An 18,341-nucleotide genomic window follows, 5' to 3' on the forward strand; every position below is an offset into this window, starting at 1 on the left:
ATTATTAAATTTCGTCAAATTTGTCAATAAAGTGTAAAATTTTGATATTTTAATAAAATCACAGCAAAAGTGAAAAATTTTGAAATTTCGACAAATTCACGGAAAATGTAAAAAATTTTGATATTTGGATAATTTGGGTCACTGGGTTATTGGGTTATAATCAAATTGACCAAAAATTAGTATAATTATTAAATTACGTTAAATTTATCAAAAAAGTGAAAAATTTTGATATTTTGATTAAATCACAGTAAAAGTGAAAAATTTTGAAATTTTAACAAATTCACGAAGAAAGTGAAAAATCATAAAATTTTACAAATTAACGAAGAAAATGAAAAATCTTGAAAGTTTGATAAAATCTACTATCAAAAATTTTTTTTTAGAAGCAGCAGAATGTGTCAAATAAAAAATAAGTGTTTTAAAAATTTTATCTTGTATATCTGTATAATATAAGTATATCTAAACAACGTAAGACAGCATTAGTTTACATATTCCTGTTGTTCTCCAAGTCCTTCAAGAAAAGCCTTATATTACAATTACTCTAACATCACAATAATCGGCCAATTACTTAATTACTTAATTAACGTAATAACAATAAAATAGCAAAAAAACTGAGCGTCAATCACACGGCGCGACTTACTAATACAAATGTGACAATATATAATCACGTGCGTGTACGCCTGAACAGCTGCTCACTATCAGGGTGGGAAAAATGGCGAGGAAGAAGTGGTTGTGTTGTGCTAGAAAAGTTGCATGTACAACTTTACACACTCCTCCGGAATGAATCGACACGATAAAAGCCTCAAGAGGCTGGTGAAAATTAACTTTAACACTCGATCGAAGACGACATTGGCAATTAATTATTTTGTTTGCTGCTCCAAGGTTTCCATCAGAGAGATTGACAGTGTTAGTGGAGTGTTGTTTGTTTGCATACTGCGTTTGAATATTTGATTTTAGCACGGAACAACTTACGGAAAAGCTTATTTTTTCAATTGTTATTGTTAACTTAAGTAACAAGATTTTTAAGTTAGTGTATGTTTGTGATAACAAATGTTACATAGCACGAAAAAATAACCTCAATTTTTTTATATAATAATACTGGCGTGAAGCAGAACGAATAATTATTGATTTTATTTTTTACGGGATGTATTTTTAAACTGGAACTCACTATACGTACGGGTATACAATATTTTTATAAGTACCTTTACTGTTATTGCGTGTTATTCTTCATGAAAGTTTCATTCATAATTAATTATTTAGTTTTTAGATTTAACCATTATAATTTATAACAGTGTTTGTTGCTCTTGTTTGCAAAAAAAATATAATACTATTAATGTGTTTAAATTTTGACAATTATTTAAATCAAATTATAAAAACAATATTTTTTAGAATAATAAATGTTAATGTCAATATAATTTATTGACAATAATCATATCTGAAAAATTACATATAACATAAGTTTCAATAAAACAACAAAAATATCTGATGTAATGATTATCATTTGAATTATCAAGTCTGTGAATGTTAAATAACAGTTTTCATACATAAATTTTGGCTTCATATTTAGTAATGAAATTACTTTTATGTAACTCCTAATACTTAAGAACTCAAGCTTTATTGTGTAATGGCTGTCATTTCAAATAACCATCATAGTGGATAATCTTATGAAATTCAACCTGCATTAATTTTGTTATTGCTTGAATGATTTTGCAGTATTAATTTTATTTCTCATTAATGAAATATTTAATTTCTTTTTCTAGGAAAAGTATAAACTGATGCTAGTCGTGGAAACATTAAATTATAGTAATGAGAAGTTGGAAAACAATTATTGTTTTTTGAAATGAATAGTTAGTAGCATTAGAGAATTTCATCCATGAGTAAGTATATTTCTATTTAATTTTCATTGAACTAAACTTAAAGACTTGGGTACTAATTGTTCAAAAAATTTAATTGGTAGAAAGTATGTTACCTAAATATTTTGTATATTAACTAAAAAATTAGCTCACAATCTTATATCAAGCACAATAGAAAGTTAATTACTATTAATTTATGTAGCTGCACATAGAAAAACAGACTTTCTAACATTAACGCTTTTTAACATAAATTTTAAGTATGGATTTTAAACGTGAAAGATTCATAAAAATTATTTTTTATAATGAACTTAGAATAATTTTATAACTTATCACGATTTATTAATTCTAAGATTCACACAATCTGCATGCTTGACAATTAAGTTACGAGTTTTCACCGGCTTACTTTCACAATCGTGCATACCTCGTATGCAACTATAATTACAGCATTTTCTAATCATAGACTATGGAGGACTACACACCAGTAGATGAAGACTTTCCAGGACGTTTGCTCCATCAGGCAGCACTATGGGACAATGCGGAACTATTAGAAGATCTACTTCGTGGCGAGCACTTGCAATACATCAATAGTCAGGATTCGTGGGGTCGAACAGCATTACACGCCGCTGCAATTACCGAAAATTCGCGTTGCCTCGAAGTATTACTTCGAGCTGGAGCCAATGCTAATTTACCATGTGGTCCTCGAGGACAGTACAGAATACCTCTGCACGTGTGTGCCGAACATGGGCATTCAAGTAACATCGAGACATTGTTGAAGTACAGTTGTAATCTGATGGTTATGGATAGTAATGGGATGACGGCGTTACAGCTTTGCGAGAAAAATAATAATATAAGATGCTGCGAAATACTCAGACATGCTATTGACAGGTAATAATTATTCGTTTAGAATAATATTTTCACTCACGAATACACTTTTTATACGTATCAATTTACACTATCAGATTTGAAAAGGCACGTTTAGACACCCACGCAGCTCTGAGAGTAGCCTGCATGCAGGCAGATTGCGCAGCAGCCCGAGCTATTATCCAAGGTCGAACGATGGAAGACCTAGAATATATATTGAACATGGCGCCAAATGGTTCTAATACATTGTTGTTCATCGCAAGCGAAACGGGTCAGAAAGACGTTGTAAAATTGTTACTAGATCATGGGGCTGACTGTACTATTCATCCGGTTACTAAGTACTGTCCACTGTACATAGCTTGTTACAATGGAAAATTCGAGATTGTTGAGATGTTGCTGAGGCAGTTCCCTAAACAAGTACAATTGTTGACTGTAGAAAAATGGTTACCCGTTCACGCGGCTGCTATCAATGGACATTATGCAGTTATCGAACTGTTACTTAAGTTCGAGTATCCTCCTAATCTATATCAAAAGTAGGCTGCTTCATGCTGTAACGTTAATTATAATGAGTTGTATTTAAACTATAATATTAATATATAAAATTGCAGATTTAAAGATCCGAGTGGTGAATTCGAATACGAGATGCCATTTGATATAAATACTCAAGACGTAACGGATCAAAATATACTCTACATATCGAGTGTGCTAGGAAATCTGAAAATTATTGAGCTGCTATTAAATTACAAAGTGAAAGCGCGAAATTTAATGGAAGACGAATCGAGCTCACAACCAATACCTGTGTCAAAGAGACGGATATCTAGTGGCATTCAACGACTCATGTCTAGTCTGAATTTCAGAGGCCGTTCAATTGAAAAGAAAGACGAGAATCTCATTTGTCCTTTGAATCTTGATTTGTATTGCAATAATAATATGGAGACTGCGTTACATGCTGCGGTGAAAGGAAGACATCTAGACGTCGTTGCCGCACTTTTGCAGGTGAAAAAATTATTTATTTTATTATTTTTTAATTATTTAAAAATTTAGCGAAAAAATTTCGTTGGCAACTACAATTCAAAGGGAATATTCTTTTCTATTAAATTCCTATATTAACCTGTTAACCGAGCGGGACGTATAAATACGTCCAAAGTAAACAACAATAAGTACTGGTAGGACATATGAATACGTCCTCGATATTTATATTGCGCCCTGGAACGGGTGGGACGTATATTTTACTACTACTATGGTAATACGTCATTCATACACGTCTTAGTGGAAAAGGACGCACCCGTTATATGTTGCGTAATTAGAGGTTTCCCCGGTTAACAGGTTAATAGTATATTGCTATGTTTACTAGTCGCGTGGTCACTGAATGAAAATTTGTTCATTCACAGGCTGGAGCAAATTCAAATTTGCCCGTTAAAATAACTAACGAACAGACCGATTCAGAGTCATACACTACGAGTTTGACGATTGCTTGCCAAAATCGTGACGTAAAGATCGTCGATCTGTTACTCAAACATGGCGCAGTCGATAACGATTGCACGGCCTTGAAAATTGCGGCACGTAACAGTGACGAAGTACTGACAGCCAAACTTTTGTCCATCAAAGCACACCCCGACGCTGAGTACAAGATCAATAAAAAAGCTATGACGGAAAATTCGCAAACTTCGTCGCCGTTTCCAGCTTTGTCGAATTTCAGTGGTGTGACCTATTCGGCGTTGTATCCTAGTACTCCGACAATGATTAATTGGCACGATCAACAGTGCAGATTGTCTCAAATTAGGTCACAGTGGTTAGTGGACGCAGTGTTGCATGTAAACAAGAAGTTGAACGTGAAGAACAATGATTTAGTGCTGTACGCCATCACAAGGATTGATATCTCTCAAAATTCAATCAGTTCGGTGCCGTCTACTATTTTTTATCTTCGGAGTTTGAGGTAAGATCATCATTCATTTAAAAAACGTGCTTTATTTCTGTAAAAATCCAATCATATTGTAACTTTTTTCTAACGATAAATTATATTTCAGGTATTTAAATATGGCCCAAAATAAAATAGAAGCTTTAATGGCAGAATCAAAAAGCTCTAAAGACAAACTATGCCCGGTACTCGAGGAAATCTACCTCCAAGACAATCGTCTTGAGCAATTACCAGAATTTATCATGAACATGCCCTCTCTAGAAATAATGGATGTATCGAACAACAAACTTCAATGTTTACCAGACAACCTATGGCGAGCACCAAAACTGAAAGAACTCAATGCCTCGTTCAACTTATTACGCGATTTGCCAAGTCAAGTGTTTCAAAATATCAGCAGAAAAGGCAGAGAAGATTCATTATCGAACAGTCCCAGTTGCAGAAATCTCGCAACACAGCTTACATTGCCAAGAGATGATTCATTAGATTTCGACTCGTATTTTTCAAAGATTGCCAATGCGAGGGTCGTCGAAATGGAAAGGCCATTCGAGTGGACAAAAACAGTGCAGGTTATGGAAAAAATTACCGATGACACCGAACAAACAAGTAATAAATCGGCATTGGCGTCACTGAATCTTGCCCATAATCTCTTTACTAGTATTCCTGTGGCTTTACCTTGTTTGGCTGTGAGTTTAGTGAGATTAAACATGGCTTACAATTCTTTGAGATCCATGAGTCATATTACTTCGTATCCGTCTACTTTAAAGCAATTAGATCTATCCAATAATCAGATATCTTGTTGGCCGAGTTTGCCACAGGTGTGTTAGAAACATTAAACTTTTGAATAAATATTCGAGACGATACTTTAATTTTGTAATTTTTAGGTTGATGGTGCCGATGAGATGGAGCAAGCAAACACCGCATGCTACTGTCCTTCGACAGGCGTTCAATCCCCAACAGTTCCTACAAATCGTCAAACCGCCACGTCTTTGCGCGACGTCGTTTTAATGTCGGTTTGCACTCACCGTCGCCATTTGCGACTGGAAAATTTACGGACGCTAATTCTTGCCAATAACTTACTTACTCGAATTCAATTGACGTCGATTGACGATGGCGATTCGTCTTATGCTACCGATGATGATTCGGATAAAGATTCAAAATCTAGTCATTCATCAAAAATGTATCTTTTATTTCCCAACGTCAGCATGTTAGATGTTAGCAATAATCAGTTGAAGGAGATACCTTCGAATATTTACGAATTAAACAATCTCTCTGTGTTGAATGTTAGTGGGAATGTTGATATTACGGAGTTGCCTCCGCAAATGGGTTTATTATCTAGGCTGTGGAATCTTAATACTCAAGGTTGTAAATTACAAGAGCCTTTGAAATCTATGATTGAATCAAAGAAGTACAAAACTATGGATGTCATTGGTTATTTGAAGTCTGTACTCGAGGATGCCAAACCTTATGCAAGGATGAAGCTTATGATTGTTGGAATTCAGGGCATTGGTACGTTCATCACACAAATCATTTCTTTTTACTATTATTTAATAAACAATATTTTGCTCAGGAAAAACTAGTCTTCTCGAGCAGCTACGACAAGAAGGTGACGTGCCAAATAAGAAAAAATCCTTGGATCACTGGGCTAAACGAATGGGAAATAAGAATATCAACTCAAAAACTGCTCGGGGTACGACTATGTCTACTGTTGGAGTAGACATCGGTGACTGGATCTACGAGAAGAAAGTTCGAGGTCAGTCTTCTCACGGACCCGTCTACTTTCGTACTTGGGATTTCGGTGGTCAGCGCGAATATTACGTCACGCATCAATACTTCTTGTCAAAGAGAAGCCTTTATCTTGTGGTTTGGCGTATTATTGATGGTTTTAAGGTAACTTGATAAACAAATAAGAACAAAACCACTACGAAATAGAAAAATAAAAAAAAATGGATTTATGTTGCAGGGTGTTAATGAGATATTCCAATGGCTCGTAAATATTCAAAGCCGCGCACCCAATTCACCCGTTATAATCATTGGCACACACTACGACATTGCATACGAACAAAGTGAAGCCCTGCAACAGTACATTCGCGACAAGTTCATCAATGTCGTGGATGCGGAAAAGTGTGGTTTACCTAAAGTTATGGAAACAATTGAAATTAGTTGCAAAACAAGACATAATATTAAAATGTTGTGCAATTTAATATACGATGTAGTGTTCAGTCTTAGATCACCTGGCTCAAAGGAATTGTTATTGGAACAAAGAGTTCCAGCGAGTTATTTAGCTCTTGAGGATGTTGTAGTTCAATTAGGTAAAATTAATTTTAACGTTCTGGCATTATTTATTCGAAAACTCAATAATGTTTTTATTCTACAGCACATGAAAGGCGTTTCTGCGGTGCAGATCCCGTATTACGAGCTGATCAATATTATGCGACAGTCAACACTGAGCTTCAAAAAATGAATAGGTCCTTTAGGGATCCAGCAGAACTGCATCAGGCTACTTTATTTTTACACGAGAACGGCATTATTTTGCATTATGATGACGCAACCCTCAAGGATTTATATTTCCTTGATCCTCAATGGTTGTGCGATATGCTAGCTCACATAGTAACTGTAAGGGAGATTAATCCTTTCGCAAGGTCAGGTATTATGAAGCTTGACGATATTCAGCATGTATTCAAATCCTCGACCATATCAACTTCTGATACTCAGGGGTAAGAATTTTTTTCAGTTTTTTGAAAATAAAAATTTTTATTCTTATATATAATAATTTTTTCAGTTACATTGTAAGTCTACTGAACAAGTTTGAAGTAGCATTAACTTGGGACTCACGAACGTTACTTATTCCGTCATTATTACCTACCGAAGAAGAACTTCTTCGGAGTAATATTACTATAAAAATTCCAGTGAAGTCGCGAGTTTGGCATATGCGTAGTAAAATGATCAGCTCTCCAATGGTATCATACGGTCAGTCACCTGGTACTGATAAATTGAATAATACGGAAGGTGTATTAACATCTCGACCGCAGCCTATTTGTTCTATAACGCGATTACTTCTCATGTCTTACTTTCCAAGGTAAAAGAAGGCTGCAACATGATAAGCAATTTTTTACGTCGAAGAATCCTAGTTTTAATCTCTATTTTCATTAATTTTTAGTGGATTTTGGTCACGTCTTATTACTCGCATTTTAGCTGACGATACAATAGTTGAAATTGTTATGTCATTCTTGACACCATTCAATAACTTTGTTGACGATAAAATTTTTGTAACGTTACTTGAAACAAATGCTGAATGGGTTCTTTGGCAAACAGGCGCTGAACTTCGCTACTGCGGTATAACGTTACTGCGTTTGAAAGAAGTCAATTGCAGCCTTCACAATTCTCCACATAACTACAGGTATTTATTATTTTTTTAAAAAGCCTTACTTATCGTCTCAATAACTAATTCTAATTTTTCTTGATTTTCAAAGCAAACATAAATTTAAATTAAAGCAGGATGGCATATGGTGCTTGGTCGACTTAAAATCCTCAGCAGTTCTGGAAATCTGGTTTCCCGTAGACACATTAGTAATCAAGCAACCTATCCCAGCAACCGATTCTGATGATGATGAGGAGCCAATAGGCTACCAAGCTATCACCGTTGAGCCTCAACCCGAAAGTATGCCACAGTTACTTGCATTGATTGTTGATCACATCGATATTTTACTCGAGGATTGGTATCCTACTTTGGGTACAAGATTCGTTCATACATCCGAAGGGAAGCTATTAGTAACGAGATTAATTCCATGCCCAAAATGTTTGATTGACAGTGGAGAAAACGAAAGTGAATCATTTAATAATTCAGAGCATTCGTCCGAAGATATTCCAAAGTACATACATAATTATCTAAGCTTACAATTTTTAAACAAATAATAATATCTTAATTAAATTAATCAAGCATTCTTGAATTACATTCACATTTTTGTTTTTTAGGTATTATATGAACAAGGAGCGTCAAAGCCAAGACAGTTACAAATCCGACGGCGATAGCGGAGTAGGGTACGACAGTTCTACGTCCAGCCGTATGCCTTCCCTCGAAGGTCATCCCGATATCTCCAAACAATACATGCCATTATCGGACGAAACTTTCACCATATATTCGTGGATGGTCGAAGAATGCATCCTCTCGGCTTATAGTAACAAGTCAATCAGCTGTCCAAAGCACTCAGACATTTCGTTGTCTCTCGTGGCTCCGGATATTATCTTCATGGATTTGGGAACAAAACATTTCATCAGATCTGATGACATCAAGCGAGGAAAGATGCTGGGTCGCGGTGCTTTTGGTTTTGTTTTTAAAGGCACTTGCAGATTACCCGGTAGGCTACAGAGAGTCGATGTGGCGATGAAAATGTTGCAGCCAGTACCTCCGGGACCCAACTCAAAACAATCAGCAGTGTTGGCTTACAAAGCAGCACAGAGTAAATGGGATAGAGATCCACTGCAATACGCCTGCAAAGCTTACTGTACAGCAAGACAAGAATTAAACATCCTCTTGACGCTGAAGCATCCTAACATAGTACCACTTGTTGGAATTGTTATCAGTCCTCTAGCTTTAGTACTAGATTTGGCACCTGAAGGAGCGTTGAACAACGCACTTAAAAATTACAGAAGATCAGGTGCGAAACTTGATCCATATACGCTTCAAGCTATCATACTTCAGGTTGCCAAAGCTGTGGAGTATTTACACCAGCAACACGTTATATACAGAGACTTAAAGTCTGAAAACGTGTTAGTCTGGCAAATGCCACTGCCATTCCAAGAAACTTATCACGAACGTCCGGTACGCATTAAAGTAGCCGATTATGGGATCTCGCGACTCACGCTGCCTTCTGGTGCGAAAGGTTTTGGTGGTACAGAAGGATTCATGGCACCGGAAATAATTAGATACAACGGAGAAGAAGAATATACAGAAAAAGTAGATTCATTCTCCTTCGGCATGTTCATTTACGAGTTGATAACCTTGAGGCAACCTTTTGAAGGACATGAGGCGGTAAAAGAATGCATTCTCGAAGGTGGCAGGCCACCGTTAACTTTCAGCGAGACACTGCATCCTTGCTACGCGCTGGATCTTATGGTTATATGTTGGGCACAGAATCCAAAGGATAGACCAGCTGCTAGTCAAATCGTGTCGATAGCTTCTGCGCCAGAATTTACGCATTTGGTAGACGTTACTTTGCTTACCGAGAGAACTCAGGTGAGTGTATCTTGAAAAAATGACGTTCTAGAGCAGTAAAGATTTTTACATGGCTAAGTGATTTAGGTGACGGCGATAACAATGATGAACCGTCCAATCGACGAGAACAATGTTGGCAATGAGATCTGGCTAGGTCACAACAACGGGGAAGTAGATATGCTTCTAGGTACGCTGAAAGGTTGGCTGCAACATGTAAGAATCGATACTCCTGTTGTACCTTATGCCATGTGTAGCATCGACGGTTACATCTGGATTGGCGATAACTCTGGCCAATTACATATCTATTTGGGTACCAATTTCGGATGCGTTGGTAGTTTTCGTCTGGAGCCTGATCGACATAAAGTAAGTTTGATAGTGGCATTATAAGAGCTTTTCTGACCTGTGTAAATGGTTGTTAATTTAGGAGTCGAAGATCGTCGCTTTGATCTACATAGATCAATTGAAACACTTTGCAGTAGCGTTGCACAGCGGAAAAGTCGTACTGGTAGCAAATAGTTTTACACAAATGCGGAAAATTGACCTTGTCGAAGCTTCCACTGAGAATATCAAAACTTATTCGCTTACTGCCGTTCCTCGAAAGCGACGTATTCTTGAATTATGGGCTGGTCGAAGCTTTGGACGTATATCAGTTTATACGTTGAAAGATATTAATCTTATTGAAACTCAGGTAAAAATTCAAATAAAAAAACAACTATTGAGATTTTTTTAATCAATCTTAACTTTACTTGAAGGAATTGGTGCATGTAACTGAAGAAACTGCTAGTAAAAATTTGTTTGCCACGCACGTAGTAAGCGCGGAAAATTCAGTTCTAAGTTACACTTATCCAGGTAGCATAGTTTATCAATGGGACCTGGAGACCAAACAAATCGTAAATAAATTAGATATGTCAAAACTGATGCCTTGCTCGGAAAGTATGAAATCGATATCGATTGAGGATCATTTGACGTCCGAAAAGTGTCAAGTTACAGCATTGGAAACATGCGCAAATCAATTGTACATAGGGACTACTTGGGGTTGTATAGTTATTGCTGAATGCAATTCCCTGAGACCCATTACTGTTTTCAGACCCTTTGAAGGAAAAGTATCTCAGGTAAATTAATGAAAGACACGACGAATATTGTCTGCATATAATGTTTCCGTTATTGTATTACAGATAATTGCTTTCAAAGCGCCAGATCGAAAAACGCTGATTCTAATAACTGTCGGTCAAGGATATAGAAGTTTGATAACTAGGTATACGGATTATCCAGTGGATAGTATAGAAGCCGAAGAATTGAAACACAACATGTATACTCTACTCTGGAGATCGGAGCACTGGTCGGCTGCGTAATTAAACTACAACAAAATCATACTTGGGCATAAGTATAAGGTTGTCGTCCTAGAAATAATTTAACTATAAGACGGGTTTAGTATAGGTGCCTTCGAATTAAAATGATATTTTTTTTTGAAATGTCAAAGTGTATTTTAAGTCTGACGCGTACGAAAATGAGAATCATGTTGCTGTACATAATTGCTAAACCATTATTTAGCAAAATACAAGAGCCATAATATTCTTTATTGAGAGTATTGATATGAGATTCGGAATTATTGATTTTACAATGTATTATATATATATATAGGTTAGAGATATATAGGTTTGAAATATATTTAAACAGATAAAAAATGTATTAACTATATATTATTTGTTGAATTATCGATCGAATGCTAAAACATGTAAATAGATAACTTTCACTTAAATAACACAATAAAAAATTTTGTATTTGAAAGTATTTTATCGAATCGTATTTTAACTTGCAATAGACATAAATTATGTGATATAATAATCCTCATTTTGAATATTTTAATTTAAAATATTTTTGCATTAACGAAACTTCTAATAGATGAAGCAGATTTATTATGTTTTTGATAAAATTATAATATCGATAAAATCATTTGACGACAATCCTTATTTACATTACTTATTTTTATTCGACTAACAAATAGAAAAGATACTATCTCATGTGAATTATAGACAAGATGAATGATAATTGTAAAAATAAGGATGCAGTTTATTTAATATTAGTCATGCGGTTACTTTAGGCATTATATTTACCAAATTCCTTGAATTTACTTCATAGCATTGGACATTTTATTGCAATAACACATTTAATCAAATCTATTGTGTTAGAAATCAACTTATAAATGATATTCCTTTAATAATGAAGAAATGCGAAATATAAAAGTTTATTAATTTATATTTTCCTCAATAATTGATCTCTATGTGTTAAGGTATTAACTAACACTTATCATTGAATTTACTTCTTATATCCAAATAAACGTGATACAACTTGCGTCCACTCCATTTTTAAGGTATAGCAAATAGACTTTTGAATAAAGGAAACTTTTTCCAACAAAATGATCAAAATAAGCAACGCATTGTTAATTACTATCATAAAAATGAATGTTCAGATTAAATAATCGCTTAGCTATTAAAAAGTTTTGACAATGTACGTTTTTATCTATTTTTGCTGAAAATATTAAATTGAATAACGATAAGACTTTTTTTGCAGCTTTTACAAAGTTGATAAAGTTTCGGAAATTAATTATCGTAATTAATTAAAGTCGCGGTGTTATGTTAATTTACTAAGGATATAACATATTTACTAAGAAATATATATTTTCGTAGTTTACCTTTTTGATGTTTTCAAAATCAACATGGATATTATGCTATGAAATTATTTACTAGAGTTGTGCATCAAGACTTGAAATGAAATACAATCATATTAATTCTCAATATGATAATGAAAAAAGGTGAGAATATGAAATATTGTTGTTTTTATAATAAGTGTATTAGGAGTTACACGTTTTGTATTACACTTCTACGCTATGTATATTTAATGGCAATGCTTGTGAATGTTTTTGTCTTATCAAATTGTAGAACTATTTTAGTGTTTGCTCTATTTTTATAATAGATATGGTTATTAGAAAGATTGTTCACTCTCAATATATTAGTCTAGAAAAATTATGCAATAGAACATCGATTAATATGGGTTAGTATTATAACTTTAAATATATCATTTTTGTAATAATGACGACGATTCGGCGATTACAATTTTGTAATAAAATCCCACTACAAAAGAACATCGATATATACTCGTATTATTGCTAACAATAAATGTAGTATTTTATGACACATCAAATTATGTTTTCAATTTATTTTCAGCGATTACATATTGAAAGAAAAATTAAGGTAGGATTTCATAAATGAGTTCATGGTTTTTTTTAATAGTAAATATTTTTTCACATATATAAATACTTATATTTTATTGTAATTAATTTTACAGCTACAAAAATCAATAGCATACTGTTTTCATTGAAACAATTTATAAAAAAAATGGTAATATTAATAATTTAAATGGCGTCATAAACAACCGGTTGATAAAGATAACGAATGATTCAAATTGTATTATATGTATTGCATACATCGACCGTTGTATTGTAAGTAAACTAGCCTATGTAGATATCGCATTGACAAAATATTACTTCGTTTAAAAATTATTCTAAATCTAAAATTAAATAAATATGTTACATATCTATTACAAGTGTTTTCAATTCAAGCAAGCATAAAAAAATTAATTTAAGGTTCAAAAATGCATGTATAGTCTGCCATTTTCCTCGAACTTATAGAACTTGGTTCATTTACAATCAATATAAAAGAGTAGAAAGTACAAAGTGATGGAATTTTACAATAAACAGTTGAAACTCATGAAAGCAGCTAGAATGACATAAATTGTATTTTCATAAAAATTTTCACATCCTGTAATGTTAATTTGATTGTATAATTTTTATAAATAATTCAATTACAAATTAGCTTACATAGGAAGAGTCTTCAAAAAATAATTTTGAAGAATTAAAAATAATTACTAAATTAAGCATCTTTAAATTTACTTAAATCTAATTTTTCAAGTTTGTACTTGATGATATTGTCTAAGCCTCTGTACAGGAAATATCCTTTGAATGGTTCGTCTCGCAACATATACGGAAACCAATAAGCATCATCTGGCCACATTTTTTCAAATGGTATACTTTTGAGATCGTACCATTGAGGTCGCATTTCTGTAATATGTACATATATGATTTCATAAATCTCAGCAATAATCATACACGTATATTTATTTATTGATAAATTACCTTCAGATTCGGTAAGCTCACCATGGTACTTGTACGTTTCGAAGACATGAACTTCTAACAGGGTTGGATCACCCTCGAATTCGAACTCCAGAAAACCTATCCGATAAAGATCATTTGTGGTTAAGCCACACTCTTCATTTAATTCACTGAAAAATAAGATTACTTTTATGAATGATGCATATTTCCAACTATCACATTCTTCAAAAATTAATTTTAAAAAGTATTATGAAAATTTACCGCACGGCGCCTTGTAAAATACTTTCATTTGGCTCAATTTTTCCACCAAAACCATTCCATTTTCCCAAGCCAAACCCTCTCTTTTTTAAACCCAACAGGATTTCTTTCGGCTTCCTCACAAATACAAGAGACAATAATTTTCTTGCAGTCATATTTGATCACTATCTATTCACTTCTAAAACTGAACCAAGTAAAATACCTGTCATCTGCCCACGAAACTTTCAAATGAACCGCCAAAACAATATCACGAGTATTTCGATTATACTATCAGACGCAAGATGACGCAACTAGCGTGAAATCTAACCTCGAAGTTCACAAATGTAACAGAAGTACATTACAGCACACAAATAAACAATGATTTTTGTATGAAAGTTCAATGATTGTTTATAATATTAAATGGATTCGAAACACGATCCAGCTTTTTTGAATATTCTTCGCGAAGAGAAGAATATAATAAATTTCTTGGACGCTTTTTTCGGATTTCTCTATCGCTGGTGAGTGATAACAAGTGCAAACGCGAACTTCGGTGGCTGAGCCGTCGGTTAGTGACTCTTTAAACATGGTTCTCAACTTTGATGAAGGCCAAAACGTATTCCCGCGTATGACAGTAATTCTCATCCACTGTGATAAAACGATATACAAATTCATGTTATACGTATGTATGAATATCTTTATCAGCCGTAATACTTTTTTCATTTACAGCACCGATTTTTACGTTGAATCTACTCCAGAACAAAAGCTAGGATTTCCATCGGGTATCGCCGAGAAGCTGGTGGTGAATACATTGAGAAAATGGCAAAATATCAAAACGGCCACGGATACTCAAATGCAGTTCGAAGGCCCGCCGCTGGCTATCGAAGAGATTGAAGTTGCCGGGAACGAAGTTATTGAAGCCAGTAATGAAAGTCTTGATTCTGCAAATTCAGTACGCAATGAGGTATTTTTGCACGTAATAACAAACCATCATTTAAGTTTACAAACACTTTCCAACTTTTCTTTTTCGAAGTTTCGTGAGTTCATTGGAATTTGTCATTATTTACAACAATAATTTGAACCAGTGATAATTATTATTATATACATGTTTATGCAAAAAACGCTCGATTGTCTTTTTGACATAAATTTTTTTGCAAAAACTAATTTACAATCTCTGGGTTTATGTTTTTAATCAAATATGCAATATAAATATCTCCTTCGCTTTTCATTAGTTGAGCTTCAGTTTTCTACTTTTACAAAAGAAAATTAGACATATAGCTCAACAAAAGAAATTGAAATGCCTCTCGCAAATGGCTATTAGAATGCAAAATCGTCGGCAGAGGCATCATCCAGGTCGTCAGATAGTTACAACGGTGCATCATACGAGAACTACAAGTGGAGTCAGACGGTAAACGACCTCGACGTGGTGGTGCCAATCCCTGCAGGTGCGCGTCGCTCCAAGGACGTGCGAGTCGAGTTGAGCGCCGATGGCCTCGAGGTTGCGGTTTTGCGCGAATTAACTGACTTCAAAGCTGAGGAGGAAAGAGGGCTGGAAAAAGAAGATGAAAAATGGAAGATACTCGTGAAGGGGCGGTTTTTGTTCAAGATCAAGCGTTCCGAGTCATATTGGTGCTTGGAGCCTGGAAAGCATATAAATGTGATTTAAATCCTTCTTGAAAATAGAATAATTTTTACGAGTGAAGCCAATACCAATCGAACGATATTTCAGTTACACCTGGAAAAATCAAGCGAGCGTTGGTGGGATGCATTACTCGACAATGAACCACGTATTGAGCTGAGTAAACTCGACTGTTCACGTCAGCTCGAGGATATGGGCGAGAGCGAGCAGATGAAAGTGGAGGAGCTCATGTGGAATCAGAGGCGGAAGTTGCTTGGCCAACCTACCTCCGAACAGATCGTAAGTCCGTGTGTTCGCGCTAAGCGCATCCGTGCAAGATTTTAGATCCGGGACAATGGCCAGTTGCGCTTACAGTTTTTTCTTTCGTAAATTTCGACGGATTGTTCGGTAGCTTCGGCTGCGTTTGCTGATGAACGTCAGTGAATTTGTTCACGACGGGAGTTTTATTGCGGGTTGGGCAAGCGCGGTTAGGAAGAGTATTACACTGACTTTGGAATTGTGAAGGTGCTTAACGTTTTTAGTGCTCATTGCTATTTGCATTGAATGAGCTTTCTGTTTATTTATAAATTTAGATGAAAATCTTGTTTAATGAAATATGTCATTTACGAAACGAAGTTCTGACGTAATCAGCGCTCAATATTAATTTTAGTGCACAAAACTGTAAAATTATGTCAAGATCTTCGCATTTTTCAATTAACGAATAAATAAACTCAAATTGCCCTAAAATAACAAACCAGTAAATCAACCCAACAGATCGATCGAAAGATCAGCGCTCTAGTCACAGCTCAATAGTTCATTACTTCTCCAAAGCAAAATAAAAATAAAGTTAATTCTCCGCCGCTGCTGCTGTAAAGTACATCGTCAAAGTGAGAGAAAACAAAGTCGGTTTCAAAATTAACGAGATCGAGCACGAAAGAAATCTCGGGGCAAGAAAAGGAAATATAGAGTGTACTCGCGCGTCGAGGGCGAAGCATCAGAGAAAGAGAAATCCGGCAACAATCAGTGCACACTGTTGCTTCTTCTTCGCGCATATACATAAACTACGGCGTGCGTCGGTAGATACTATACGATATAAACAGACTGACTTTCTTGTTGCTTTTTTTTCTTTGCAGAGAATGGAACGGATACTACAGCAAGCATGGAACGCCGAAGGCTCGCCTTTCAAGGGTACCGAGTATGATCCTTCCATCGTCAAGTTCAACTAACGAGACAAAGATGATGACGGTGATTTTCTAGAAGAGGGATGACTCTTTTCTTTTCGGTACTGTATAAGTTTGGACAGAAAACGAGTGTGGTTGTTCCCTTTTCAAATGTGAGTTTGTGAAATTGCATAAGAGAAATTTAGTGGATACGTTGTCTTTTTTATCAATTAAATACTGTTTTGTAATTAAGATACATAATATATATAAGTTACTCTTTTTTATGAATATTGAATTATACAAAATTCATTACCTCGTTGGATTTTTTTCTTTGACGAATAAAAAGAATTATAGGATATTAAATCTCATTTGTAAAGATAACTTCCTGTATAGGAGTCATAATTCGCAAGGTTCACCTCGAGCAAACTATGGTCACGTTTTGCGAAAAAAAAACGCGTTAAAACTTTGAATATGCAGACGACGGTGCATTATAGCCACGGCAGCACTTTCACTCACGAAACGAATTGGCTTCTCCATTATCATCATCATCATCATCATCATCGACGATCTCATTAAGCTTTTGCGTGATTGGTGCACAATACACACGAAGGCCCTTCGCGCACGAGGCACAGCTATCGAGCGCATGTATGTATTTGGTTGGGTAACAGTTTCCGCTTCAGACGTGCGAGACCGGAAACGGCACGCGAATGGAAAGCGAAGCAACGGTTTATATATCGTTGCCCGATGCTCACCTGCCTGCCTACCTCACGCGCGCGTGTCATACTTTTTCTCACTGGTAACTTTGATTATACTTCTACCTCTCGGTTGTTACTGATCACTGTAAAGTTTGATTGTTTTTATTGCTGATGAATCATGCCTCACGTGCTACTGTACTTGTTTTAACACGGAACAAGGCAAATGACACAATATATTGTTAAAAAAATAAGATGATTTAAAAAAACATCGCGAAAATTCTTATGTTTAAGGGTTAATAGTTGCAAGTGGCTGTAACAATATCTAATAATTTTATAGAAGGATAACGTTCAATCTAGTTCAAGGATCTTGCAAATCGCAAGCTACTATTTAGCGTAATTTTTTAAACTCATTCCTTGACAATAGAATAAACATGAGCATCACAATGCCATAATTTTTTAAAAATGAACTGGATTTTAGTATATTGCGATTGCTTCATTTACATAAGTCCCAGTGTTGTGTTTTGCATTCTTAAGCGCGCAAATTTACATGTCATATTTTTTTCTCCTTTTCATTTACCACTTCGGTACATATATAAAATCTCGGGAGGAAGAAAAAAAAACATTC

General features: G+C 34.9%; 3 protein-coding genes across 3 annotated transcripts; 2 read left to right on the plus strand and 1 right to left on the minus strand.

Moving 5' to 3' along the window:
- Positions 1-709: 709 nt before the first annotated feature.
- LOC131668578 (leucine-rich repeat serine/threonine-protein kinase 1) lies at positions 710-13,049 on the plus strand. Its single transcript, XM_058942861.1, has 19 exons — positions 710-903; positions 1,758-1,874; positions 2,311-2,735; positions 2,810-3,244; positions 3,320-3,707; positions 4,103-4,647; positions 4,739-5,444; positions 5,511-6,135; positions 6,197-6,516; positions 6,590-6,938; positions 7,004-7,343; positions 7,409-7,705; positions 7,787-8,026; positions 8,100-8,498; positions 8,602-9,862; positions 9,929-10,204; positions 10,266-10,529; positions 10,594-10,953; positions 11,017-13,049. The coding sequence occupies exons 3-19, from the start codon at positions 2,314-2,316 to the stop codon at positions 11,191-11,193; spliced, it is 7,404 nt and encodes a 2,467-aa protein (XP_058798844.1). The 5' UTR covers positions 710-903; positions 1,758-1,874; positions 2,311-2,313; the 3' UTR covers positions 11,194-13,049.
- Positions 13,050-13,222: 173 nt separating this feature from the next.
- On the minus strand, positions 13,223-14,804 carry LOC131668580 (oxidized purine nucleoside triphosphate hydrolase-like). The gene is made up of 3 exons (XM_058942863.1): positions 14,271-14,804; positions 14,034-14,179; positions 13,223-13,958 (listed from the first exon to the last, which is right to left on the minus strand). Exons 1-3 carry the CDS (start codon positions 14,420-14,422, stop codon positions 13,771-13,773), a joined length of 486 nt encoding a protein of 161 aa, XP_058798846.1. The 5' UTR covers positions 14,423-14,804; the 3' UTR covers positions 13,223-13,770.
- Positions 14,626-17,328, plus strand: LOC131668579 (nudC domain-containing protein 3). Its single transcript, XM_058942862.1, has 5 exons — positions 14,626-14,764; positions 14,973-15,207; positions 15,565-15,900; positions 15,973-16,161; positions 16,995-17,328. Exons 1-5 carry the CDS (start codon positions 14,667-14,669, stop codon positions 17,085-17,087), a joined length of 951 nt encoding a protein of 316 aa, XP_058798845.1. The 5' UTR covers positions 14,626-14,666; the 3' UTR covers positions 17,088-17,328.
- Positions 17,329-18,341: the final 1,013 nt, after the last annotated feature.

This window comes from Phymastichus coffea, unplaced genomic scaffold (genome assembly GCF_024137745.1).
Source record: "Phymastichus coffea isolate CEN01 unplaced genomic scaffold, Cenicafe_Pcof_1.1 PCOF00081, whole genome shotgun sequence".
Classification (NCBI taxonomy): domain Eukaryota; kingdom Metazoa; phylum Arthropoda; class Insecta; order Hymenoptera; family Eulophidae; genus Phymastichus; species Phymastichus coffea.